The 25,246-nt window shown below is 40.0% G+C and overlaps 1 protein-coding gene across 7 annotated transcripts in view; it reads left to right on the top strand.

Annotated features, from left to right (window-relative positions):
- Window positions 1-25,246, top strand: part of SLC9A9 (solute carrier family 9 member A9) — a 687,543-nt gene that overhangs the window by 458,881 nt on the left and 203,416 nt on the right. For all 7 annotated transcript variants that reach the window (XR_007155680.1, XM_047875494.1, XM_047875495.1 and 4 more), the window contains 2 exons: window positions 1,468-1,581; window positions 3,426-3,537. Coding sequence is in view for 6 of the 7 variants with exons in the window: in XM_047875494.1 (XP_047731450.1) it covers window positions 1,468-1,581; window positions 3,426-3,537 (226 nt within the window). In the remaining variant the exon portion in view is untranslated. The remainder of the gene's footprint in view (window positions 1-1,467; window positions 1,582-3,425; window positions 3,538-25,246) is intronic.

Below are 25,246 nucleotides of genomic sequence, written 5' to 3'. Positions count from 1 at the left end.
GGCTGGCACTTTGATCTTGGACTTTTCAACCTCCAGAACTGTGAGAAATAAATTTCTGTTGTTTTAACCACCCAATATTGTATTTTGCTATGACAGACTGAGCAAATGAAGACAGTGGCCAAATCTCGGTTTCTGCAAAAGTAAAGATTTGATGAGGTAGCAAAGTGCTCCCTATCCCCTTTATTTTCTCCCATGGTTTTAAGTTTTTGGTGGTTATTTGGGTGACAGTGTTTATTAAGATGAGCAGGCCTAGAATGTGAAACGAGTTCTCAGGATAATTGATGATCACTGCCACTGAAGAAAGACCATCTTGTACCACAGGAGCTGTGTCTTTTTTAATCCTTTATTTCTATTACTGGCTTTAAATAATGTTTCTGACAAGATTCTGCTTTTCTTTCTGTCAACTCTCGGTAAGCAGGTATTGGGCATTATTTGTGGGGCCATAAATACATTACATGAAAAAATAATGAGTCCTTAAAAAGTCAAGAGAAATGCCTCCAGAGACATTTACCTAACACGGTGATTTATGTAGGTCTGAGAATGAAGTTTCAGAAACTTCCAAATGAAAATTCTGGAACATAAACTAAAGTCTCTTCCAAATATGTGTTTCTTGTAGCCTCTGGACACATTTCCCTTTTACTTCTAATGTGGAAGCTGGAGAACGTTTTTCATGTTCAACTTAAATTGTTTAGTTAATGATCTAAGAATAACTCTTGGGAGCATCCTTCTGCATAGCATGTTATTACTCCATTCCTCTGACTGAATTTGATGTATCTATTGTGTTCTCATTGCATAAACTGATCCCTGGGATTAATCATTTTCTTTTTACCAGCTAGAAATTGTAGACATTTAATGGATATACCTACATCAGTCAATTTAATGAGTCTCATTGTCTCGGGTTTGAAATATACTGATCATTCTGATATTGAAATATAACTGACATTCATTCTTATTCCAAGTTTTCAAGTTTTCCAAGTTTGTCCCTCCTGCCTACCTGAGGAAGGCAATCTAGCTAAAACTTTTTTTGAACAGTTTTCAGGGCCTAGGAACTCAAGTGCATCTACTGAGTAATGTCAGAAGCAGCCACACCATCTTTGCAACCTTTCCTAAAGTACACCTTAAGCAGTCACTGAGTTTCAGTTTTAGGCCAAGGAATAGTCTTTCATCCTTGTAGGAACTGTTCTATGAAGGATCATGATGGTTAATATACCCAGGTATATCTCTGGCTGCCTTGTAGCTGGAAAGGAAGATGGGATGTTGACATGGCTGCCACCTCTGTCCCTGGGTAGAGAGCCAGGGTAGAGTTAGAGGGCCTGACAGGATAGTCAGGGGGCCTGCACCCACCCCTCCAGAAGCTGCACACACAGATAAAAGAAAACCATCCACTCACCAAAACAGTCACAAGATATTAAGTGGATTCAAACCTGAGTCATAATTAATGGTTTTTGGTTTCTGTTTTGTTTTCAGCTGTTTGAATTTATGAACTTCTTGGCTGAGAATGTCATCTTCTGTTACATGGGCCTGGCGCTGTTCACGTTCCAAAATCATATCTTTAATGCTCTTTTTATACTCGGAGCCTTTGTATCCTTTGAAATACAGAACATGGAGTGATGAGGGAAAAGAATAAACTACTTACTTTTACTCATTCTGTTAAATTGTTAAAGTAATTTCCTCGGGGCGCCTGGGTGGCACAGTCGGTTAAGCGTCTGACTTCAGCTCAGGTCACGATCTCGCGGTCCGTGAGTTCAAGCCCCGCGTCAGGCTCTGGGATGATGGCTCAGAGCCTGGAGCCTGTTTCCAATTCTGTGTCTCCCTCTCTCTCTGCCCCTCCCCCATTCATGCTCTGTCTCTCTCTGTCCCAAAAATAAATAAACGTTGGAGAAAAAAAAAGTAATTTCCTCAAGTTTACTGCAAGCCTCAAATTCCTGGCAGATACGTAATTTCTAGTTAGGAGAGAAAAGATGCTAAGAAATTCAGACCTTTATTAAGTGCTTATGCTTCAAGATAAGAAGTTTGGAAAATACTGAGAGAAATAAACGAGGAAAACTAAAGGAGAATAGAATACTCGAAAATAAATATTCAAAAGATACTGATTTTCTGAATATTCAGAGTATGTTTTTAAATTATAAATCATTTACATAAAAATATGTCAATCCATTCTTTACAGAGAAATATACTTAATCTGCAGTAGAATGTGTCAGAATATAGCCAAGATTACTAAGCTTTAGAAATATTTTCATTAGAAGATGGTAAAATCTTTTCTCCAGTGAAGACTTTGAAAATAGGATACACAGAGTAAAAATCAGATGAAATTGGCATTATGGATGTGCTTTCAATGTCTTAATCATTGTGTACATGTAAGTCTATTTTAATAAGATAGCCCTTTCCTATAAGTAAAATAACAAAATGCAGGCCTTACTTTTAATGCAGAGGACTTTGGGAGCTCTAGGCCTGGGGTATAAGCATTCCCCAGTAGGAATGGATGTCTGTCTGAAAGGATAGTGAGGTGCTGGGGATGTCTCCAAGGACAGTCAGCAACTGTTGTCCTTCTTTCCACTTAGGAACTAGGCAGATGTCCTATCAGATCACAGGCAGGTGATCTTGACAGCCAGGAGAGCTGACCGCACTTCTGTAAGCCCTGCTCCAGCTAAGCACCTGCATTTGCCTCTTGTCCTCTTTTCACTGAACATTCAGCTGAACTCTCCAATCTCATCAACCCTACATCGTGGACGGTAGCTCCCTCTTCCCAAATAACTGCATCCTATTTAAGGTCAAACTGGGATAGACAGACTATCAGGGCAGGAGTCCTGGGTGACAAAAGGGGAGAGATGACTCCCACCAATATTTTCCTAGATTTTAACCTACAAAGCTTGGACTTCAGCACAATACCTCCTAAAGCAGCAGCTGTATTATACATCTAGACAAGCAATTCCTCTTAAAGTCAAATCAACTAAAAGAAAAATGGAAGTGAAGCTTGCTAGATACAGGGAGTATAAACTGATGGAAAGTAAGATGGCAATCATGAGCAGAAGTACATTTATCCTTTCTAAAGTGCTGCTTGAGAAGATAATGCCACAGCCTCTGAACGGTCTCTGCCTCACATTTGGTGACAGAGTTGAGCAAAGAGTCAGTCATCAGCAACATAAATGTGATGAGAAAATTTCCAGTGATTGAAATGGTATGGGGCTAACAATTCTAAACCAAGTAGATATTCAAAGAAAAGCAGAGTTCTCTATTATTTCTGGAAAGGAGTTGACATTTAAAGATGAGTTTTGGCAGCAAGTTGGACATACACGTATTGACATATTTGTCCCTGTTTTCTGGGTCATAAAGTAGAGAAGCTTAAGAATGTAACAGTGACAGCTCAAGGACTGGCACCCTCAATTGTAGCATTTTCCTCAATGTTTTTCCTTGCTTATCTATAGCTGGCAATTTTTCTGGCCAGAGCCTGCAACATATACCCCCTCTCCTTCCTCCTGAATCTGGGCCGAAAACAGAAGATCCCCTGGAATTTTCAGCACATGATGATGTTTTCAGGTATGTGAACTGTTGTGTGTTAGCACTACTGTTTTCTCATACTTTTGCAGCACCTGGAAAGCAGGAGACGTAGAGACCTCCTGATTCTCTTACCCCCATGGCATCTACTACTCTTTACCCCATCATTACCTAGTGCCATGCTGGTACTCCATAAGTTCTGAGCAACAGGGGGATTTCTCTTTCCAGAAGGAAAATAAAACTGAAGTATCTGCCAGAAACTGGCCTAGAATGGGTATTAGACGTTCCCCTAACTTATTTCAGATCAATTTTCATATCAGAGAATTTGCATAGTCATTTCACAAATTGCATACTTGAAGGTAAACAGTATGTAAATGGTGCCACATTTGTCCAGTGTTAAGACTTCTCCTTAGAGGGTCGCTGGGTGGCTCAGTAGGTTAAGTGTCTGCTTCGGCTCAGGTCATGATCTCACAGTTCGTGCGTTCAAGCTCCTCATTTGGCTCTGTGCTGACAGCTCAGAGCCTGGCACCTGCTTTGGATTCCGTGTCTCCCTGTGTCTCTTTCCCTCCCCTGCTCTCTTGCTCTCTCTCTCTCTCTCTCTCTCTCAAAAATAAATAAACATTAAAAAAAAAAAGACTTCTCCTTAAAATCCCTGTTCCTTCCCTATGCAAAACTCCAGGAACTTCCCATAGTTAATACACAAGTAACTCATATCTAAGTATGTTCAGTTATTAGTTGAGAAAACAGGTATTAATTGTGCACTTACCTATTGCCCAGAGCAGTTCTAAACACGGGTGTATTAACTGACAAGCTCTCTGCTCTCAAAAAGCTATGTTCTACTTATTTAAACCATACCTGAAGGTACCTTATTCCAAAAGAAAATAAACCAAATGAATTTTCTGACCCTGAACTACTCTGGGAATGGTGATTTCTTTCTGTTCAATCAATTTTCCTACCAGCAGTCTTTCCTTATTCAGAAAGCTTTTTCCTTACATGCCTTCTATGTGTGAATACACTTACATTACCCTCAGAGGCAGTTCGTGGGAATATATGTGAGAGTATAATAAACACTCTCAGAATAGAGCAAACAAATAGAATTTGGGGCATACAAGGGGATATGGAAAAACTGAGGGAAACTATCATTTATTGAATATCTACTATCTGCCACTCACTATAGATCAGTTCTATGAAGTATATATTAAGCCACTTTGTAGATGGAGAAACTGAAGTTCAGAACCTCACACAGGTTGTGTAACTTGGCCAAGGAACAAAGCATTCCTAAATCCAGGTCTGTGAGACTCCACTTTGAACCCACCCAAGTGTCTCAAAATCCACATTTTCAGAAGTAGTACTAGGAATAAAAGGCTTGTTTCACCTTCAGTCCCTTGTAGCCTGTTCCACACAGTAAGGGATGGGTAGTTCCCAGGTTGAGAAGGAGTTATTTAATCAAGTATGGAAAAAAAATGAAGACCCAGAGTTTAAAATTGCCCTTGTGTGGGCCTCTGACCATGCTTCCCTCCATTTCCAGATATGCCGAAGTGAAAGAGTCATAAAGAGAATAAGTTCAACTGACAGGTGATCTTTGACTTAGAACAACAATGAACTTTGGAAATGAGTTGACTTCTATTATGGGTAAACAAAGGCAAGTTTGATCATTTGTAAATAGGAAGTCAGCACTGAGCTGCACTTTTGCAACCCAATTCTGAAGCTGGAAAGCACTTTTCCTTCCTTCCCATCAAAACATCCGTAGTTTTACTCCAGAGAATAACTACTTTGGCTTATTTTTAAAACTCAAGTATTATATTTTAAACAATGCTTTATTTTACAAAGATCACTTCTGAGAAAGGTGTGAGGTTTGGGATAGCCATGTCAGGGTGTGAAGTGCCTGCCCAAATGGCCACCTGGCTTGATGGTTCCTCCAGGGTTTGGCACCTTCTGTGTTTGCTTAGCTTTAGGAGTAAAGCTGTGCTAAAAACTGAGGCCAGCAGTATGTATGACCCAGGGATGTGGGTAGGCCCAGAATTTTTTTTAAAACTCTTTTGTTTTAATTGTTTTAATGCTTATTTTTGAGAGAGAGATAGATACCCTGAAAGAGCATGAGCAGGGGAGGGGCAGAGAGAGAGGGAGACACAGAATCCAAAGCAAACTCCAGGCTCTGTTCTGTCAGCACAGAGCCTGATGCAGGGCTTGAACCCATAGACCTTGAGATCATGACCTAAGCCAAAGTCGAACACTTAACCGACTGAGCCACCCAGGCCCTCCTAGGAGGCCCAGAATTTGATGGTATCTTTATGATATTCTAAGGGCAGGAGTCAGCAAACTATGACCTTTGAACCAAAGCTAGCCCACACCAATTTTGTAAATAAAGTTGAAACACAGCTACACTGTTTTGTTTATATACTGTCTTGTCTGTTTTTGCATTATAAAGGCAGAGTTGACTTGTTGCCGCAGAAACCGCATGGCCCACAAAACATAAAATATTTACTATCTGGCCTTGTTCTAAAGCATCTTCACCCTCTAGGGGGACAACAATAACCCCCATGACATAAAGGGAGTTGATATTATTAGTTTAATTCAGGAGAATGCCAATCAGCTAGCTCCAATTACCAAAAAGACTATCATGCCAAATTTTTAGGACACCTACTGTACATGATTATAATCCAGAGACTGACACCCATTGTCTTCCACACTGAGCATCTGTGTCATCTGCTGGGCATCAGTCACTCACTGTTAGCAGTTCAGCAGCTTGACCTCAAAGTCAAAGTGGGCTTCTTTTTATAAATTTGACTAGATTTTTGTTTTGTATGCTGTTCACATTGAAGTGAATCTGAACAACAAAGAGATTGGGTTACTTATTCTATTTTTAATGCCATTTTAATTACAAGTTAATAATATTGATGATATTCCCAATATGATGGGAAAAACATTGGATTTTCCACTAAAAAGCTATCTTCCTAGCTTTAAAATGAAGAAATTGCAATGTTATATGGTTACATAATGGAATCATAGATATTCAACTCAAAAGTCACTGTAAGGGTGCCTGGATGGCTTAGTCGGTCTGACTTTGGTTCAGGTCATGACCTCACAAGTTTGTGAGTTCGAGCCTCACATTGGGCTCTCTGCTCTCAGTGCATAACTCGCTTCGGATCCTCTGCCTCCATCTTTCTCCACCCCTCCCCCACTCATGTGCTGTCTTTCTCTCTCTTCTCTCACTCTCTCTCAAAAATAAATACAAACATTTTTTAAAAAGTCACTCTAACCTTTCTAAGACCTTTTAGGAGCAATGAGTTGAGACTCAGATATAGACCAAGGTAGGCTAGGCATTATTAGTCTCTTGCAGATTAAAAAGACAGAGAGACAGAGTGAGTGAGACATAGAGAGATTGGTTATCTTGCCCACAATCTCACAACCAGTTAGAGATGAAAATGAGACTTGAACCCAAGCCTCTTGACTTCAAATTTAGAGCCTTCTCACCCGCATGACACTACTTCAGATTTACCCTCAAATTCAAGAGAATTAAAACCAGGCCCTTCCTAACATAGGCCAATCCCAACATGTCTAACATGTCTCTCAAGCAAACCCAGTCATTGACCATTTTACAACAAATCAAACATTTGGGTGACACCCTTCCCAACCATCAGTTCAAGTTGTACACTGTGCCTACTGACCCCCATTGGAGTGTAAGAAGCATCAGGTAAGTTCACCATGTGCAGGGCAGTATTTGTCTTCAGAAAAGAGTGTTCCAGACTCAGCTTTGATTTTCTGTGTGAATTTTGACATGTTCTACCTTCACTCAGGATCTAACATTTTAAATGTATTTGCCAGGAAATAAATAATTTAAGAGGTCAACTTAAGGTAACATAAGCCAGAGGAGGAGGTAAAGAAGCAGATCACGTAGCACACTGTCTAGCATTTTGGGGGCGTATGACAACAACACCCAGAAACCAGAAGAGAAAGCCAGTCCCTTTAAAGAATATTTGCTTTAGGGGAGCCTGGATGGCTCAGTCAGTTAAGCATCTGACTCTTGATTTCAGCTCAGATCATGATCTCAAGGTTTGTGAGACTGAGCCCCACATCAGGCTCTGCACACTGATTGTGGAGCCTGCTTGGGAATCTCTCTCTCCCTCTCTCTCTTGCCCCTCCCCTGCTCTCTCTCTCTCAAAAAATAAATAAAATAATAAAAAAATTTAAAAATATTTGCTTTATAATATAGCCTAATGTTCTTAACTATGCCTAGAGTAGTTTGAGTTACCCAATAAGAAGTATGGCTTTAGTAGCCCTCTGGCAGAATCCAGTTGTCCATACTCCAAAAATACATTTATTTGGAGCCTTTCTTTACATAGTTCAAAATACTTTTCAGAGTCCTGTAGAGATTGTAAACAATGACCCTTTATCTAAAATGGGGTGTGGACTTATTTACACATTTACTCATTCACAGTCTCCAACTATTCATTCAGCAGACATTCAATGACACGCTCTTGGGTAGGTATTTAGGAACAAACACAGAGATATGGACCCTGCCCTTAAGAGACTTGCAGCCTAGAGAGAGCTTGGCTTTGTGTGGACTAAATTTGGTTCACTAAGACAGTGCACCTCAAGTGGTTCAAAACTCAGTCAAGGGGCACCTGGGTGGCTCAGTCAATTAAGTATCCGACTCTTGATTTTGCCTCAGGTCATGATCTCGCAGTTTGTGAGTTCAAGTCCCATATCGAGCTCTGTGCTGATGGCGCAGAGCCTGCTTGGGATTCTCTCTCTCTCTACTCTCTCTCTCTCTGCCCCTACCCCTGCTCATGCTCTCTCTCTCTCCAAATAAATAAATAAACTTAAAATATATTCAAAACCCAGTCAGATCAGAACAAGAACTTTGTCTTAATCGATTACACCTATCATCTAATAAATCCTCTTCTATCATCTTTACCCTCACCCTCTGCATACCCTTTTGGCCCTGGGCAGGAGGATAGCTGGCAATGCCTGCCTAACAGAAGTGGATTCACTTGTAAAGCCAAAGAAGCTTATGCCTCAGGCTTCCTCATTCACACGGGCCCCTTCCAAGATCCTGGAGGGGCCCTGGAAGTGTGTCTGATGGTATATAAAGTTGGTAAAAGATTTTTTTTTTTGTATTATTTTTCTTAAAGAGGGTGCCCCAGATATATAAATTTCCCCTGGAGGTGAAAGTTTACAAAGGGATCCCGCTATTTATCACCCATCTCCTGGCAGTGAGTGGAACCTGCAGTGAGCATTGAAACAAGGGCTTGGTGCTGAGTAGATTGCAGTGTTTTTGAGTAAAGCTCACATTGTTCATGGGTGACAGCGCTACTGCCGTCTCCACCCCAGTCTCCACCTTTTGCCACTACAGCCAGTGAAACTGAGTGAAGCAACTGTCAGAACCCAGATTGAATTCCTCACCTGGCACAGACTAGTAATCTACACACACAAAGACTTGGAACCTGAAAATGAGGAATAGCCTCAAGTTCAGTAGTGGTCTCTCTGCCTTGGAAAGCTTTCAGTGATGCAGATTCTCTTTCTGGTAGCTAGGTTGCAGTTTAGAGTCAATTGGAGGAAGTTTACCCTGAGACATTTTTAAGGCCTTCTTTAAATTCAAGGCCAGGAGTTCGGAACTGCTTTGGTGTATCGTGTGACACCCAGCACAAAGGGCTTAAGAGGAAAACTAAGCTCTCCTGAAACTGTTCCTGGTGCCCTGGAGCACAGCCCTAGTTAATGCCAGGAGTGAGCTGCCCCGCCCCAGCTCTCAGTTCCCTTGAAACCAAAGAGGCAGAGTTCTGTGGTTTAAATTAAAGGAGGAGATGTGCTTCGCACAAATTAGCTTTCCTATTGATGTGGTGCATATTACAAAGATCAGGCCTCTTGTTTTAATTCAAATCCATGTGCTACAATTTTTATTTAATTTAAAACTAAATAAGAGCCAGGAGTTGCTGGAAGGAGGGGAAATGCCAAGCCCAAGTGAGCCCTGGCAGCCCTCCTGAAACCACTGACTTGGAGACTGTGGCCTGCTGGGCTGCAGAGCCTCTGTGCAGAGACGCTGTGCTCATCTGAACGGGAGGGAGGCCTGGAAGTGCCTGAGCAGGGCGAAGGAGCCTGACAACATGTCAGAGAACATGCTTCTCCAGTTTGTCCATTTCTGCTCCTCTTGGGAGAGACATTGGAACCCTGATGTGCGTTACTGCATAAACTAGGAAGAGTTTTAACCAGGACAGTGTGGCCAGAGTGTACCGATAAAATACAAAACCTCATCCATAAGCTCATTCTGCCATGAAGACAGCAGCACTAGCGTCCCCAGGCTCTGCTGCTTAATGTTGTTGTTGCTCATTTGGTTGTCCACCAACACTCTTTATTAGCCTCCGAATGGCTGCCAGCATCAAAGGATTAAGAGAAAGTCATGGAAGAAAAACTTAAATTAAGAAAATTTTCCCATTAGCATTCATCTTTTCCCCTCAATGGTAAAAAGACCGCCACTGTTATTCAAGTGTTAGGGAACACTATGGCCAGCAGCTCACAGAACAGCAGTATTCTACAGAAGGACAACCAAAGAACCACTGTCGAAGTGGAGAAGACCACCTTTCCCCATGTCGTTTTGGTGAGCCATTAGTCAGTCATGCCATGGTCAGAGCCAATTTGAGACTGACTCAGAAGTGGCCTTACCCAGCTGACATATCAACTGCAGCCAGGAAGAAAACAAGAGGAATTCATGAAAGTAAAGAGCAAAAGTCATTGTCTCAGCAATGCTTAGGAACAAGAATCTGTGTCTGTTACTACCCGAGCTAATGGAACTCCATTAAGCTACCAGGACTGCCTCACGACAATTAACAGCCACCATGTAAAGGGACACTCCCATGTCCTTGATCCTTGATAACCAAAAGTGCACTCCTCAGACCAACGTTAACATCACTAGAGAGTTCCTTAGAAATAATGAGGTCAAACCTGCCTTCTAATAAGATCTCCAGGTAGGTCATGTGGATGTGAAAGTTTGAGTAGCACATCCCAGAACATAATCACAATTCATGGTTTTCTGTTCTGAACCTCTTTCTTCGATCTATTCCTTCTACCTTATTCTGTTTTGCCTTAGACCCTCCTAGATACCAGTCTTCTTGTTCTTCCTTTTGCCGTCTGATCAGCATTAACAATGTTTACCCAGTTACTGAGTTTCTTCCACTTCCTTTAGCTTGCTGAAGTCTTTCCCCCTACTCACTCAGTCTTTCCCTCTGCTCAAAACCCTTACCATACCCATGGACCTTCACTCTGTTATTCAACTAATTTCTTTTTTTCTTCAGATCTTGACTTAGACGTCACTTGCTATAGGAAGCCTCGATAACTCCATCTGGGTTGGTCCCTCTCATCTGTTTCCAGAGCACCCAATACTTCTCCTCTCCTGGTACCCTTCACATTCTACCGTGAATTTTTGCTTGCCTGTTTGCAATCCCTTCTATGCTAGAAGGTTTATAAACCCACATCAGCACTCAGCACATTAGATGAAACAGACTACCCCTCCACAAATAATTGGTAGATAAATAAGCAAATAAATGAACAACCTACAACATGTTCTACCCAACTAAAATTGTACATTACACTAAAATGACCAGTAAGGACTATCCATTCCTGTTCTGTCAGCCCTAGGAACTCCTAATTCCAGAATTGGTCCATAGGAACCTCTCAGGCCAAGCTTACCTGGTTCCACAGGTAGGAGCCAAGCAACGATAATTTTAAGGAAAGAGATCAACAACTAAAACGTTTCGTTTTTTAAATGAAAGAAAATATTTTCACCCTTCGCTGAGTGTTGATAACAGTAAACATTTTTAATATTTCACAACAGTACCATTTGGATCTGAGAGTATTTTTCAAATCTTTGCCTGCTTTATGTTGGAGAGATGTGTTTGTTTTTCCATTAAAAAACTAAGATCTTTCAGGGCACCTGGGTGGCTCAGCTAGTTGAGAGTCTGACTTTGGTTCACGTCATGATCTTGCAGTTCATGAGTTCAAGCCCCACATCAGGCTCTGTGCCGACAGCTGGGAGCCTGGAACCTGCTTCTGATTCTGTGTCTCCCTCTCTCTGTGCCCCTCCCCCGCTCATGCTCTATCTATCTCTCTCTCAAAAATAAACATTTTTTAAAGAGAATTGTTTTAAATGAAAAATAAAATAAAATAAAATAACTAAAATCTCATTAAAAACCCTGAGACTTACATGAGCCAGGTGATTTGAATTAAGATCAGGCTGACTCTAACTTCAGCTTGGGAAAAGATTTCTTTAAATGTATATCAAGGATTCTTTGAGAGTCTGAGCCATCTAAGCAACAGGCTCTTTCTTACCTTGCCTCTTCCCTTCTTCATAATTCCAGAGAGACAGACTGGATGTGGTCAAGCATTCCTTGCCAGGCCTACCTCTTTGCAGTCCCCTCACTCAGAGTCCAGTGTTCTCTCACCAGCCCATGCTATATATCCTTCTTTCCCTGGCCATTTCTTGTGCAATTAATTAGGTCACTATTTCTCCCTTACCAGTGTATGGGAACTAACTATCTGCAGCATAGGCTCAGAACTTTTTCTTCATTAGAGGAGATGAACTTCCACTGAGCCCTCATCTCTCACTATAGGCCTGGGGTAGGCATTAGTGAGCAAAGTAGACAACTGACATAGGTCTTCTGAGGTCTTCAAATGGGGCAGAATTAACCAGCTTATGCAGGAAATGAGACATGAAAAGTGTTTTAACCGGTGTATCAAGCAGTCACAGAAAAAGTCACCTTGAATAAGAAATAACCATGAGCACCATTGCTGTGACAGAGTAGACAGATATAGTAGGCCCATATGAATTTCAGACGCCATTAAATCCTCATAGCTTCAAACGCTGAGAAGCGTTTATTTTGGTTATGATAAATTCAGAACATCTGAGAACTAGTTTAGACCTGTGGCCAGCCCCATAGAGTTGTTTTCTCCTATTATTAGGTCAAAATGTTATCATTCTTCACTTAGCTCCAAAATAAATTTATAATAAAAATTACCAGCTCTTGAATTTTTAAGCAACAAATTAGATTCTGCCATTTGGCACACCACAATATTTTCTGAATATAAACTGCTGTTTTGGTGAAGTGCACTGAGCTCAGGCTTTCAAGCAGGCTCAGCCACACAGAGCTACATGATTAACCCTCTCCAAATTTCGACTCCCTTGGCTGTAAAATAGGATAATAATACTTACCTTAGATGTTCAATGTTGAAAATAGACTAGAAAATATATTTAAAATGCCTGGCATGGAACTGCCACCTAGGAAATACTCAACGGGTGGGAGTTTCTATCACTTTCTTTAACTACCACAGATGAGACAGCCATTAGTGCTTTACAGAGACATGATTCATATAAACTCACAACTGCTCTCTGGAAAACCTCCTATCAGAGACTGAGGTTTTAATTCCAGAAAATAGGCTTGACTATCATATTGCTGCCAAAGATACCATCTCAGGCCAGTGTGAAGTGTTAGTGACACACTCATGGAAGACAAGGACTCCTCTTTCCTTCCTTCCCTTCATTTAAGGACAGTTGTTGACATTCTGCCTTTCTTTATAGCAGCGACTCACTCCTGGCACTAAATACATAAGTCAAAATGCTATAACTCCACGTACCAATTTTTATGAGAAAAATGTGGTGTAGCCCACTCTGGGACAAACTGACCCATGCGTAATGTCACAGTCTACTTAAACATTTATTGAGTGTGCGAAAGAGGCAAGATCTTGTAGGTAACCCAATCATCCTATCTAGTGAGAGAGTGCAGCCAACAGGAGCATGCCAGCCCCTGAAAGCTACTGAGTGATGAAAGGAGACAATCCAGAGTGCCTGTCACCTCTCCCTGTTTCAAGGATAAGATTCTAGGATACAGAAAAAGAAATAATTTTATCATTTAATTCAGGAAATTTCTGTGTACATTTCAGTTTTTCAGGATGTCCAGAATTCAGAAATATCACCAATATCTGATAATTTTAACCAAATTAACCTGTCCATTGAGGCAAACAAATAATCTACTTTATTTCCCCCCATTTTCTGCCTGAATTTGCTTACTAACTGCTTGCTTGTTTGGTTATAATGTAGACATAACCTTAGAAAACTATCAACACACATGAACTGAGTTCAAAAAGTATGTCTGTCTGTGGCAAGCACCAATCCCTCTAATTCTGCCCTCAGGTTCTATGGATAGAGTTTGAAAGAAGTCACTTAAGATTGACTGAAGTTATATGCACAAATGAGAAAGAAGCAGTTACTTTCAATAATGCCAGTGCTAAATGTCCATAGAGCTATTAAGTAATTTAGGAATTTTTAGCGTTAGTTCTGATATATTAGAAGGATTCAAATGCTATTTGGGCAACCAAGTCTTTCACAGATAGACCAAACCTCTGTGACTAGGGCTGGGTCTCAGGCCCACTGCCCAGTCTTCCTCTGCTTTTGCCTAGAAATCTTTCTTCCTAAAGCACCAGGAACTACTTTAGAAACTCATGGTTCCACATGAGGAAAGAAACAGACACCAAGGCAGGTGCCCTGCCTGTGAATGACAGCCTTGCCCTCCCTATATAGGATCCTCATCCCACTCACCACCCACTTCCCTTAGTGTCTGAAAAGTGTCACTGGACTTTCCTGAAGCTGTTTTTTAAGTTCCACAAGTAAACGTGAAAGTATGCATGTTAACAAGTATTTTTAAATGCATGCCATTCAGGAGGATTGTGTGCTATCCTTCCTCAACAGATTTCTTCCTTCTGATTGTTTTCAATTGTTTTTTTTTTTCCTGGCAGGAAGCTAATTTTGGCTGCAAAAGGAAATGGGGGTTTTGACAGGAGAGTCTAAAATGGGTCATTCTGGATTAGGGGAGACTGATGCTGAGAATAGGAGAAAGAGAAAGAAAGAGAGTAAGAAGTCGTGCAGAAAGAGTAGGGGAGGAGGAGCAAAAGGGAAAATAGCTATTTTAAAATGTTGCCTCAGATTGATCTTCTCCTTAGGAGAGGGGAAGAAAATTTTCTTTTTTGCATTTTTCCTTAAAACTCAAATTTAAGATAACCATGATTCTTTTATCTTTGTTGTGAGTTAAATATTCAAAAGGGGGGATGAAACAGATTGATAACCAGCCAAACATTTATTATGTAACCTTGGCCACTCCTGGCCCCTATTTTCTCACCTGTTGAAAAAGTATTCTGTGATGCTACAGGGACATGTAGGGAAAGAGAGAGTTAAGGTAGAGAGCTTTAGGATAAGCTAAGCCGCTGGAATTCAGAGACTCTCAAAATTCACTGGTTGAACCATAGTAGTAACTCCTCTCTGGTTCGTGTTACAGGCCAGGGTTGATATTGACATGGAAGCAGGGAAAATGATGCCTCTCCTCTAGATGGTGACTCAAACATCACCAGGCTCTTTCCATATTGTAGCATCATAATTACCTAAGTCAAGAATTCTAAAAGTGTGGTCCCTGGACCAGCAGTATCAACACCACCTGGGAACTTATTTGAAATATACATTCTTGGGCCCCACCATAGACCCACAGAATTAGATACTCTGGGGCTGAATGTCAGCAATCTGAGGTTGAACAAGTCTTCCAGGTGATTCTGATGTAGCTAAAGTGTGGGAATCACTGCTACAGGGACTCCCTGTGATTTATAACTGGCCAATGGAAGAGGAAAGAGAGACTGGAGTAGGAACATCCACTTCATAGAAGCCTTGGCCCGGTAGTGACATCTGTCACTTTTGCTCTTGTTTCACTGTAAGAACCTCCCATCTGTCTATACCTAGCTGCAAGAGATGCTAGGAAATGTGGTTTGTGCAGTTACATCAGCATACTATGAAGGATAAGAATAGGTTAAATAGCCATCTTTGCCAAAATAGCCCTCCACAGTAGGAACATTATCACCATTTATAACATTGCTCCTATGGGAAAAAGCAATCCAGTGTCTACACTAGGATTTCTCAACCCCAGCAAACTATTGACATTTGGGGCCAGATCATTCTTTTCTGTGGGGGCTGTCTTGTACATTATAGGATGTTAAGCAGTACCCCTGGTCTCTACCTACAAGATTAACAGTAGTGTCCTCTGCCCCCTAGTTGTAGACAATCACGAATGTCTCCAGACATTGCCACATATTCCCTGAGGGGACAAAAATCACCGAAGTTGAGAACCACTTGTTTGAACAGAAAACTTATAAGTTGACTTTTGAAATGCAACCTGGAAATAAGTTGGGTACTACTTACCAAATATTGGCTTTCTTCTGATCTGTTAGCCTTTCTTTTGAAACTCTGTTGAAGATTTCAGCTAGTGGCAAGGATTATTCCACAGTTTACTACCACATCCACCTTACTTACATAAAAATAAACTTCCAAAGCCAGAGGCATCTATGCATGTTGACTCAGAGCCGTGACAGAGCTAATCCTATTTACAGTACCCTTCCTGGCTGCTCAAGGCATCCAAAAACAAACTTCATTTTATGCAAAAATATACCAAAGTTATGTTGCATTCCTTCTCAGTGACCTTAAGTTAAAATGATTCAAGTTCAGGAAGAGAGATGAAGGAAAGAAAGTTCTGCTTGTCTAATACAGATTTAGTTTTAAAAAAAACTCCATTTATTTTGAATTCAGTGGAAGGCTTTTCCACTGAAACAATCTGTTGGTATCGCTTCCATGTGATAAAATGATGTTGAACTGAAAATGGAACTGTGTAGCAAGGTTGTACTATCCTGGAAAATGTATTTTGAAACCAGACTGACATTTTTGCTGAAAGTGGTTACTTACCCTTTGCAAGGTCATGGGACTTCCACAAGGGTAAAAGCAATACATAATTCAATTGTAGGTCCACTGTAGGGTTTGATTTATCAGATTAATGATAAGAAAGTGTAAAATCTTTGAAATCAACCCCCTAACAGTACTCTAAATGAAAGGGAAAAAAGGATCGCAATTGATTATATCCCAAATGGAAAGAAAATCAGCAAAATAACTCATCTTAGAGATCTTTCTTTTAAGGGATGGGTCAATTTCTGTGTCCATCTACTGCTCATTTTCTTTTGGGTTCCAGCGTGTTCCAAATGCAAATATGACCTTTCCCTCCTCCATTCATTCATGGATTCATCCAGTAGCACTAGATATGCTTTCACCGTGCTTGCTTTCTTGTGAAGGGACACGGATCTTAAAGATTGAAAAATAAGCATGATAATTTATTTCAGATGTTGGTAAGTGCAATAAAAGACAGGCAAAGAAGACCTGGGTGAAAGTGGAGGATACTTGGATGGCATGGTCAGAGCAGCCTTTCTGAGGACTGAGATGAGGAAGAACAGCCAAGGGGCAGTCTGGGAGGAGGTGGAGGCAGGAGGAGCAACAAGTACAAAGGCCTTGAGGCAAGAACAGACTTGGTTTAAAATAAACTGTATCTTCCTACACTTTTCAAGCTCCAAACTTCTCTCCCATCTTCCCACTCTCCCCAGTAAAAAGACTAACCTCTCCTTTGAACTCCAGACTCTTAGATCCAACTACCCACTCAGTGTCTTCATTTGGATGACCAACAGGCATCTTGGATTTCAAATAGCCAGATCAGTATCCTTGATATCCCTCCTAAACCAACATGCATTTCCCACAGTTTTCCCCAATTCTTCTAGTGGCTCAGGCCTTAAGTTCTTGGAGTTCTGTCTTCTTCTCATACCCTTCATCCAACCCATCAGCAAATATTGTCAACCTTTGAATTAGTCAGGCATCTGCCATGCTTCCACTCTAGTCTGATTCTCTTTCATTTCTTACCCAGAATAATGCAGCAGCCTCCTGACTGACCTCCTACCTCCAGTCTTGATATCAGTTTGGTTTTTTTTTTAATGTTTATTTATTTTTGAGAGAGAGACAGAAAGTGAGTGGGGGAAGGGGCAGAGAGAGAGGGAGACACAGAATCTGAATCAGGCTCCAGGCTCCAAGCTGTCAGCACAGAGCCAGACACGGGACTTGAACCCACGAAGCGCAGGATCATGACCCGGGGTGAAGTCAAACGCTCAACCAACTGAGCCACCCAGGTGCCCCAATATCAGTTTTTGATAGCAGGGCCAGAGTGATGCTTTTAAGTAGAATAGATCATATCATTACCCTGCCATAAACCTTCCTGAAATTTTCTATCTCAAAAAAAAAAAAAAAATTCAGTCAGTGTGCTGGGTGTCGCAGTCAGTTAAGTGTCAGACTTTTGACTTCAGCCCATGTCATGATCTTGCAGTTTGTGGAATCCATCCCTGCAATTGGTATCTGCTCTGGCAGCACAGAGCTTGCTTGGGATTCTCTCTCTCCCTTACTCTCTCTGCCCCTCCCCTGCTCACACTCCCTCTCTCTCTCTCTCTCAAAATAAATAAAATAAATTCTAAGAAAATAAAAATTTCAAAAACCTTGCTATTCAAGAGCCCAGAATGATCTGTCTCTGTTACCTCTTTGGCATTATCTCTTTCCACTCCCTACCCCCTGCCACATTCATTCCATTCCAGCCATGCCAGCCCCTTTGCTGCTACTTGAACATACCAGACATAACCTTACCTCAAGGACTTTGCATCTACTGTTCCAGTAGCATGCAATGCTTTTTTTCCCAGATACCCACATGATCTCTCCTCATTCTATTTTTTTTTCTCCTCATTCTATTACAGTCTCTGCTCAAAAATCACCCAGCCAGAGTGGCTTTCCTAACCACCCTAAACACAGTTTTTCAATTTATAAGTATATACTGAGTTTCATGTTTTGAGTACTGTGAGCATAAGGAAGATGTAATTCCAGCCTTTAAAAGATTAAGAGTTGAGAGTAAATGACAAATTAAACCACTGATTCATTTCAGAATATCATTTACTAATACAAGTGGCATGACAATATGTTTTATTTCTAAGAAAGAGAGAGGATTTCTAAGGATTTCTAGGAAAGAGAGAACAATGTGGACTGGAGTATTCTGGGGAAATTTCATGGGGTAGAATATATGCAGAAAGAAGTGAAAGGGATTGACAGTGGGGGCATGGCACAGAGGTAAGGACAGCAACTGTTTATGGGAAGAGATGAAGAGCATCTTGTTGGTATGAAAATTCTCACTAGGAGAAGAGGAGGGAAAAGTGGGGTAAGGTTCTGATTCAAAGGTTTCTGTGGGCTGTGGGAAGCCACTTACGGTTGCTGGGTCTGATCAGAACCTGATAAAGCCAGGTTTTAAAGAAACTGCTTGGGGGCGCCTGGGTGGCGCAGTCGGTTAAGTGTCCGACTTCAGCCAGGTCACGATCTTGTGGTCCGTGAGTTCGAGCCCCACGTCGGGCTCTGGGCTGATGGCTCAGAGCCTGGAGCCTGTTTCCGATTCTGTGTCTCCCTCTCTCTCTGCCCTTCCCCCGTTCATGCTCTGTCTCTCTCTGTCCCAAAAATAAATAAACGTTGAAAAAAAAAATTTTTTTAAATAAATAAAGAAAGAAACTGCTCAGAGGAATATAGTCTGGAAAGAGGAGAGGATGGAGGCTGTGAGGCCCAAGTACCAGAGTGTTGGCCAGCAGCATAGTCAGGGTCTAAGGTAATGGGCCTTGGACCTAGGTGGTACAGTGAGAAGTGAGAGGAGCCTGAGATATCATGTAACCCATTCTCCACTGAATCCAAATCTCTAGAGTCAGGACACTAGCATCAATAGCTACATATATTTTTAAGTTCCAAGCTGATTCTCATGGGTACTACTACTTAAAGACCATAAGTTTCATCTTAAAACCTCCATTTAGATATGAGACAATACAGATCCCAATAACGCAACCTGCCTATGACCAAACAACGTATTAGGAGCAGGCCTGAGAACAGATCCCAGGTCTCTTGATTCTCAATATAAGGTTTTAAGAGTCTCAATAAATAATAAAAGGGCAGAAGCTGAACTTGCAGAAACAATTACTCAACCATTTCATTAAACTAGAAGGTATCAATTGTTTTTCTATATGTAATCTGGAATCAAAAACAGAACATTCATGCATTCATTGATCAATAAGTATTTATTGAGCACCTATTATGTGCTTGGCATTGCTATAAGTGTTGTGGATAAACAACAACTAGCCAATTGCAATGTAATGTCATAAGTCCCCTGATAAGGGAAGCACAGGTTGTACTAGGCACATAAATTAGTCCAACCCAGGCCCAGACCTCTGAGGAGGCTTCATAGAGAAATTAGTGGCTCATTTGAGCTCTGAAGATTAGTTGGAATTAGGTGAAGTCTAGGTGAGAGTTATAAAAAGAAAGAAGTGGAGAGAATTTGGATGGGAGAAAATGACTCAGGTATAGAAAACCATGTATGCAAAGACTTCTTGTGTCCCACCATTGATTATAGCTCCTTAAACATTACATATCTGTTGACAATGGTTTTGATTTGGACCCTCATGAGGTTTAGAAATCTTATCTTTTTCTTCATCAGACTATACATGCAAATATACACTTTACACCTTTAATGTACCTTATCTCCATTTACCTGTTAAGACAGTCATATTTGAAGGATCATGGGCCCTGCAAGAGAGGAGCCCCAACTTCCTCACTATTGCATATACCCACTGTGTCTTGGGTAACGTATAGCACATAGTGAATGCTCAGTAATTTAGTTTTTGACTGTTGTTTTGTACCTTTAGTAAAAGTGCCTTAGGGAGTACTTATATTCCTGTGATTTAAACGTAGCTGTATCTGACCTTCAACCATTCAGAACGCATTTGCAAATTTATAGCAGATTAAGTTTCAGTTTTGCTCTTTAAAGATAAACAGGAAGCTGCATATTTTCTGCAGCAGGGGTCCTTGCTAGGAAGCTTTCCTTAGCTCAATAGTCTTCTATTGTTATGAATAGAACATCAATATAATTAACATAAGAATCCCTTAGAGGCCAATTTTAAATGAAACCACATTTAATTGCAGGTAATTCTTTTATTCCCCAAGATGAGGCTAACTTTCCAACCGATGTGAAATATGTCATATCTCTGCAAAGTAAACCCATCTAAAATGTAATAGTATAGTCTATCAACCCCCAAAGGTATAGAATCATTTCCATTAGTTGATGAAAGCAAAGAGAAAAAGAAAGGTAAGTCCAAAGGGTCAGTGTACCCATAAAACAAAACAAAACACAAGTTTTGACAATGAATTCTGGATTTTCTGAGTTTCCAAGCAAAGTGGACATATTCTTTAGAAATAGTGTTTTGCTAAAAGAAACTCCTAAGTCAAAATTAATTTTTCATTTCTAGTATTTTGCTGATAGGTGAAGTAATTTATTTCAATCCTAAAGCCCTCTGCTTCCCAAATCCATGGTAAGTAGATAGGATAGGTGTACACAGAATCTCCACAAAGCAAATGGACTGAATTGTGTCCCCTCAAATTCGTATGTTGAAGTCCTAATCCAACATGATGGTATTTGGGGATGGAGTTTGTGGGAGATAATTAGGTTTAGATGATGTTATGAGGGTGGGGCTCCTGTGATGGCATTACTGCCCTTATAAGAAGAGACACCATACAGAGCTTGCTTTTGCACAAGAAGTTAGCCTTCTGAAAGCCAGGAAGAGAACTCTCGCCAGAATCCACCATGCTGGCACCCTGATCTTGGCCATCCCCACCTCCAGAACTGTGAAAAATAAATTTCTGCTATTGCAGCTACGCAGTCCATGGTATTTTGCTACGGCAGCCCATCTGGTATTTTGTTATGGCAAACTAAGACACATGTATATTGAATGAAGCAATGAATGGCCATTGGTTTGGCAATAGTCTAGGCTGAAAATGTGTGAGAAGTAACTTCAGAATCATAAAGGATGAGTGGAATATAGGCACTAGTTTTTATCTGGAGTTCTAAAATAGCCTACCTTTGTCCACTTATAACCTCACCTGTCTCAGTTCCATGCTTCCCATGATGCCAGGCTGTCTCACAAGTGGCATGTGCCATATGTGGCACATTTGACCAGGGCTACAGACAGATGATCCCCTGTCTAAAAATATCCTGTTTCTGTGGTTTGTCAGATGATCATCACATGGAGAAAGCATCCTCTTGTCAACATTTTGGAGTTTGGCTCTTTTAGCAATGTATCTCAAACCTGCAAGAAGTAAAAGGCAGTGGCTGAACTTTTCCTTTTTTTATTTCTTCAAAGATCTTTACACTGAATCTCCTGTAAATAGAAAGTTTTATATAAAGGATATGTCTCTTATGAAGTCAGATAACAGCTATCTTTTGAGTATAGTTTTAAACCAAGAACTGCTCGTGTATAGATAATTTAGATTTAAGAGCATAGTTACACTAGTTTAACATAACACATTATTAAACATATTTAGGAAAAGAAATGATTGTATACTTTCTTGCCCTTGGTATCTAACTTGAAAGAGTTTACAATAAGCATAATGTAACAACTTTTTTCTGTTATTCCAGTCTTTACTCTCTTCTTTCTCACAAAAATTCAAAGTTGAAACACACACACACATATTCAATAAAATAAGAAATACTTAAAGTGTCATCACTTAATATTTCTAATTCTCACCACCTAATTGGGGAAATGCTGCTTTATTTCTAGCAATGTGAGCTTGAAGAGAAGAGAAAATGAAAAGATTACTTTCTATCTCTAATCTTATACTGTGATTAAACACTGTGAGGAGCTTTACCTTGACCTATAAATTCTCTCCTCTGATACATAAGTCTGTTGCAAGAGTTTCTTTTAGTTTTTGTTCCCTAATGACACCATTTGTATTTCCTGGAGAGGACATTATGAAAATATTCCCCAGTATTAAGGGTTATTAATATCCCTACTCTTTTGTTCCCAGCTGGGTCTGAGTGCAGGAACATCTCTAATGGAGGACTTTTCTTCTCAAGTACAGGCATCTCAAGTGTTCAGAATTTCTGATGTATAAGAATTTTTTATATTAATATCTACTTCAAATGTTATCTCCCTTATCTTCAGGCAATTTCCTTGTCTACATGGAAATTTAGAATAATTTCCTTCCTCCATTACATTTTGTTCCTTGAAGGTATTTTATAATCGGAGTACATGTTCCTCTCTCTTTTGAGGTTTCCTTGTTTCAGGCAAAATATGTTAAGTCTCTCTAGCCTAACCCTCTGAATCTTGTGTTATGCCACTTGTCTCTTGTATATTCGTGGTGTGGAGATAAGAAAGGAACATCATATCTAAGTTGGGAAGCCAGGGATATAAACCAGGCTATAGTTTTCTTCATTCTATCCTGTGTCCGGTTTCTTTTTCTTTTTTTTTTTTTTTAAGTTTATTTATTTATTTTGAGAGACACAGGGACAGCGTGAACAGAGGAGGAATATAGAGAAAGGGAAAGAGAATCTCAAGCAGACTCCATGCTGTCAGCACAGAGCCCAATGCAGGACTCAAACTCATGAACTGTTTGATCATGACCTAAGCCAAAACCTGAGTCAGACACTTAACCGCCTGAGCCACCCAGGCACCCCCACTGCGTCTAACTTCTAAAATTCTTTTAATGTATGAATAAAAATTTGGAAATTTAGATGCAGTAAATGTTATAATAAATAGACCATTGAAATCTTATGTATGTGATTCAAACCTTCGTATAAAAACAGCCAAATCCCTACCTGTTAGACTTATTCTTGTTGTCCTTATAAATGTGTATTTGACCTGTTACTTGATATAACAAGGCCCATAAATGTCTCACAAGTCTTGTGTTACCCAAGAGAGATCTTCCATTTTAACTTTTTTACTTTACTATGTGTGCTTTTACTTCTTTTTCAAAGCCTCCATCTCTGTTTTTACTTGTATCATCACACTCCGATTTGAAATTTTAACATACCTCTTGGAAATATGTTTAATGTGGAGTCATAAAAATTCACTTATTATTATTAAGAAAAAAACAAGAAAAAGCAGGTTTATTAGGTTGTTTAGATTATAGACAGTATAATAGTATGTACTCAGGCTAACGTAATTCTTAAACAGTTTTTAATTATTTATTAATTTCAGTGGTCCATAGGCTTGGTTTTTCTTATTATCTCACACATTTGATTTTTTAAAAGTAATTGTGCCCAGAAATATTTTTTTGTAGATATAGGGAATATTATTCTAAAACTTTATGGAAAAGCAAAAAATTTAGAATAGTTAAAACAGTTGCAGAAACAAAATATAAGAATCATTATACCCAATATTAAGGCCTACTATATATTTACAGTAATCAAGTTGGAGTGCTATTAGATAACGGAAAGATACAGAGATAAATGGGACAGAATAGAGAATCCAGGAATTGATCCACACAAAATACCCAACTGATTTTTAACAAAGTTGCAAAAGCAATTCAATGAAAAAATTAAACATTCACAGGCAAAAAATAATAATAATAATAAAACTTCAACCTAAATTTCATACCTTATACAAAAATTGATTCAAATGATCATGGACTTAAGTGTAATATGTAAAGCTATACAACTTTTGCAAACAAATTTTAAAAACATAAGGAAAAATCTTTGGGACCTAGAGCTAAGCAAAGAAGTTTTAGACTTGACTCCAAACACATGATTACTAAAAGGAAAATCTACAGATTAGACTTAATCAGTAAAAAGCTACAAAGTGGGAGGAAATATTTGCAAAATATACACCCAACGAAGGATAGTATCTAGAATATATAGGGGCACCTGAGTGGCTCAGTGGGTTAAGTGGCCATCTTCAGCTCAGGTCACGATCTTGCGGTTCGTGGGTTCAAGCCCTGCTCTGTGGGGATAGCTCAAAGCCTGGAACCTGCTTCAGATTCTGTGTCTCCCTCTCTCTCTGCCCCTCCCTCACTTGCATTCTGTCTCTCTCTCAAAAATAAACATTAAAAGAAATTTTTTTAAAAAACTGGAATATATAAAGAACTCTCAAAACTCAACAATCAAAAATCCAACAACTCAATTAGAAAATGAGATAAAGACATGAAGAGCCATTTCATCTGAGGGGGTATAAAGATAACAACTAGGCACATTAAAAAATATTCAACACCATTAGTTATTAGCAAAATGCAAATTATTGGGGCACCTGGGTGGCTCAGTCGGTTGAGCATCCGATTTCAGCTCAGATCATGATCTCGCCGTTCGTGAGTTCAAGCCCCACATCAGCCTCACTGCTTCAAGCCCCACAGCAGTCTCACTGCTGTCAGCATGTCAGCACAGAGCTCACTTCAGATCCCCTGTCCCCCTCTCTCTGCCTCTCCCCCACTTGTACCCTCCAAAAAAATAAATAAATAATTTTTAAAGAAGAAAACTGCAAATTATAAACTCAATAAAGCTACTACCACTCACCTATTAGAATGACTAAAGTTAAAAAAATGGTGACAACATTAAATGCTGGTTAGGATGCAGAGAAACTGCATGACCTGTATATTTCTGGTGGGAATATAAATGGTATGTAGCCATTCTGGCAAGCATTTTAGTAATTTCTTTTAAAACTATGCAGTCAGTGATTACACTCCTGGGCATTTACCTCAGAGCAATGAACACTTATGTTATATATACAGCAGCCTTTTTTGGAATAGCCATAAAACTGGAAACAGCCCAGATGTCCTTCACCAGATAGATGACTAAACAAACTATGGCACATCCATACCATGGAATACTACTCAACAATAAAAAGGAACAAACTTCTGATATGTTCAGAAACCTGGAGGAATATCCAGAGAATTATTCTGAGTGAAAAAGGCCAATTCCAAAAAAACTACACACTTCATGATTCCATTTGATTCTTGAAATGGCAAAGTTATAGAAATGGAGATTTGATTACTGGTTGCCAGAAGTTAAGGAGGGAGTGTGTG

Source organism: Prionailurus viverrinus, chromosome C2 (genome assembly GCF_022837055.1).
Source record: "Prionailurus viverrinus isolate Anna chromosome C2, UM_Priviv_1.0, whole genome shotgun sequence".
NCBI classification, from domain to species: domain Eukaryota; kingdom Metazoa; phylum Chordata; class Mammalia; order Carnivora; family Felidae; genus Prionailurus; species Prionailurus viverrinus.
The sequence above is the reverse complement of the archived record's forward strand: the minus strand, read 5'-3'. Positions and strand labels throughout refer to the sequence as shown.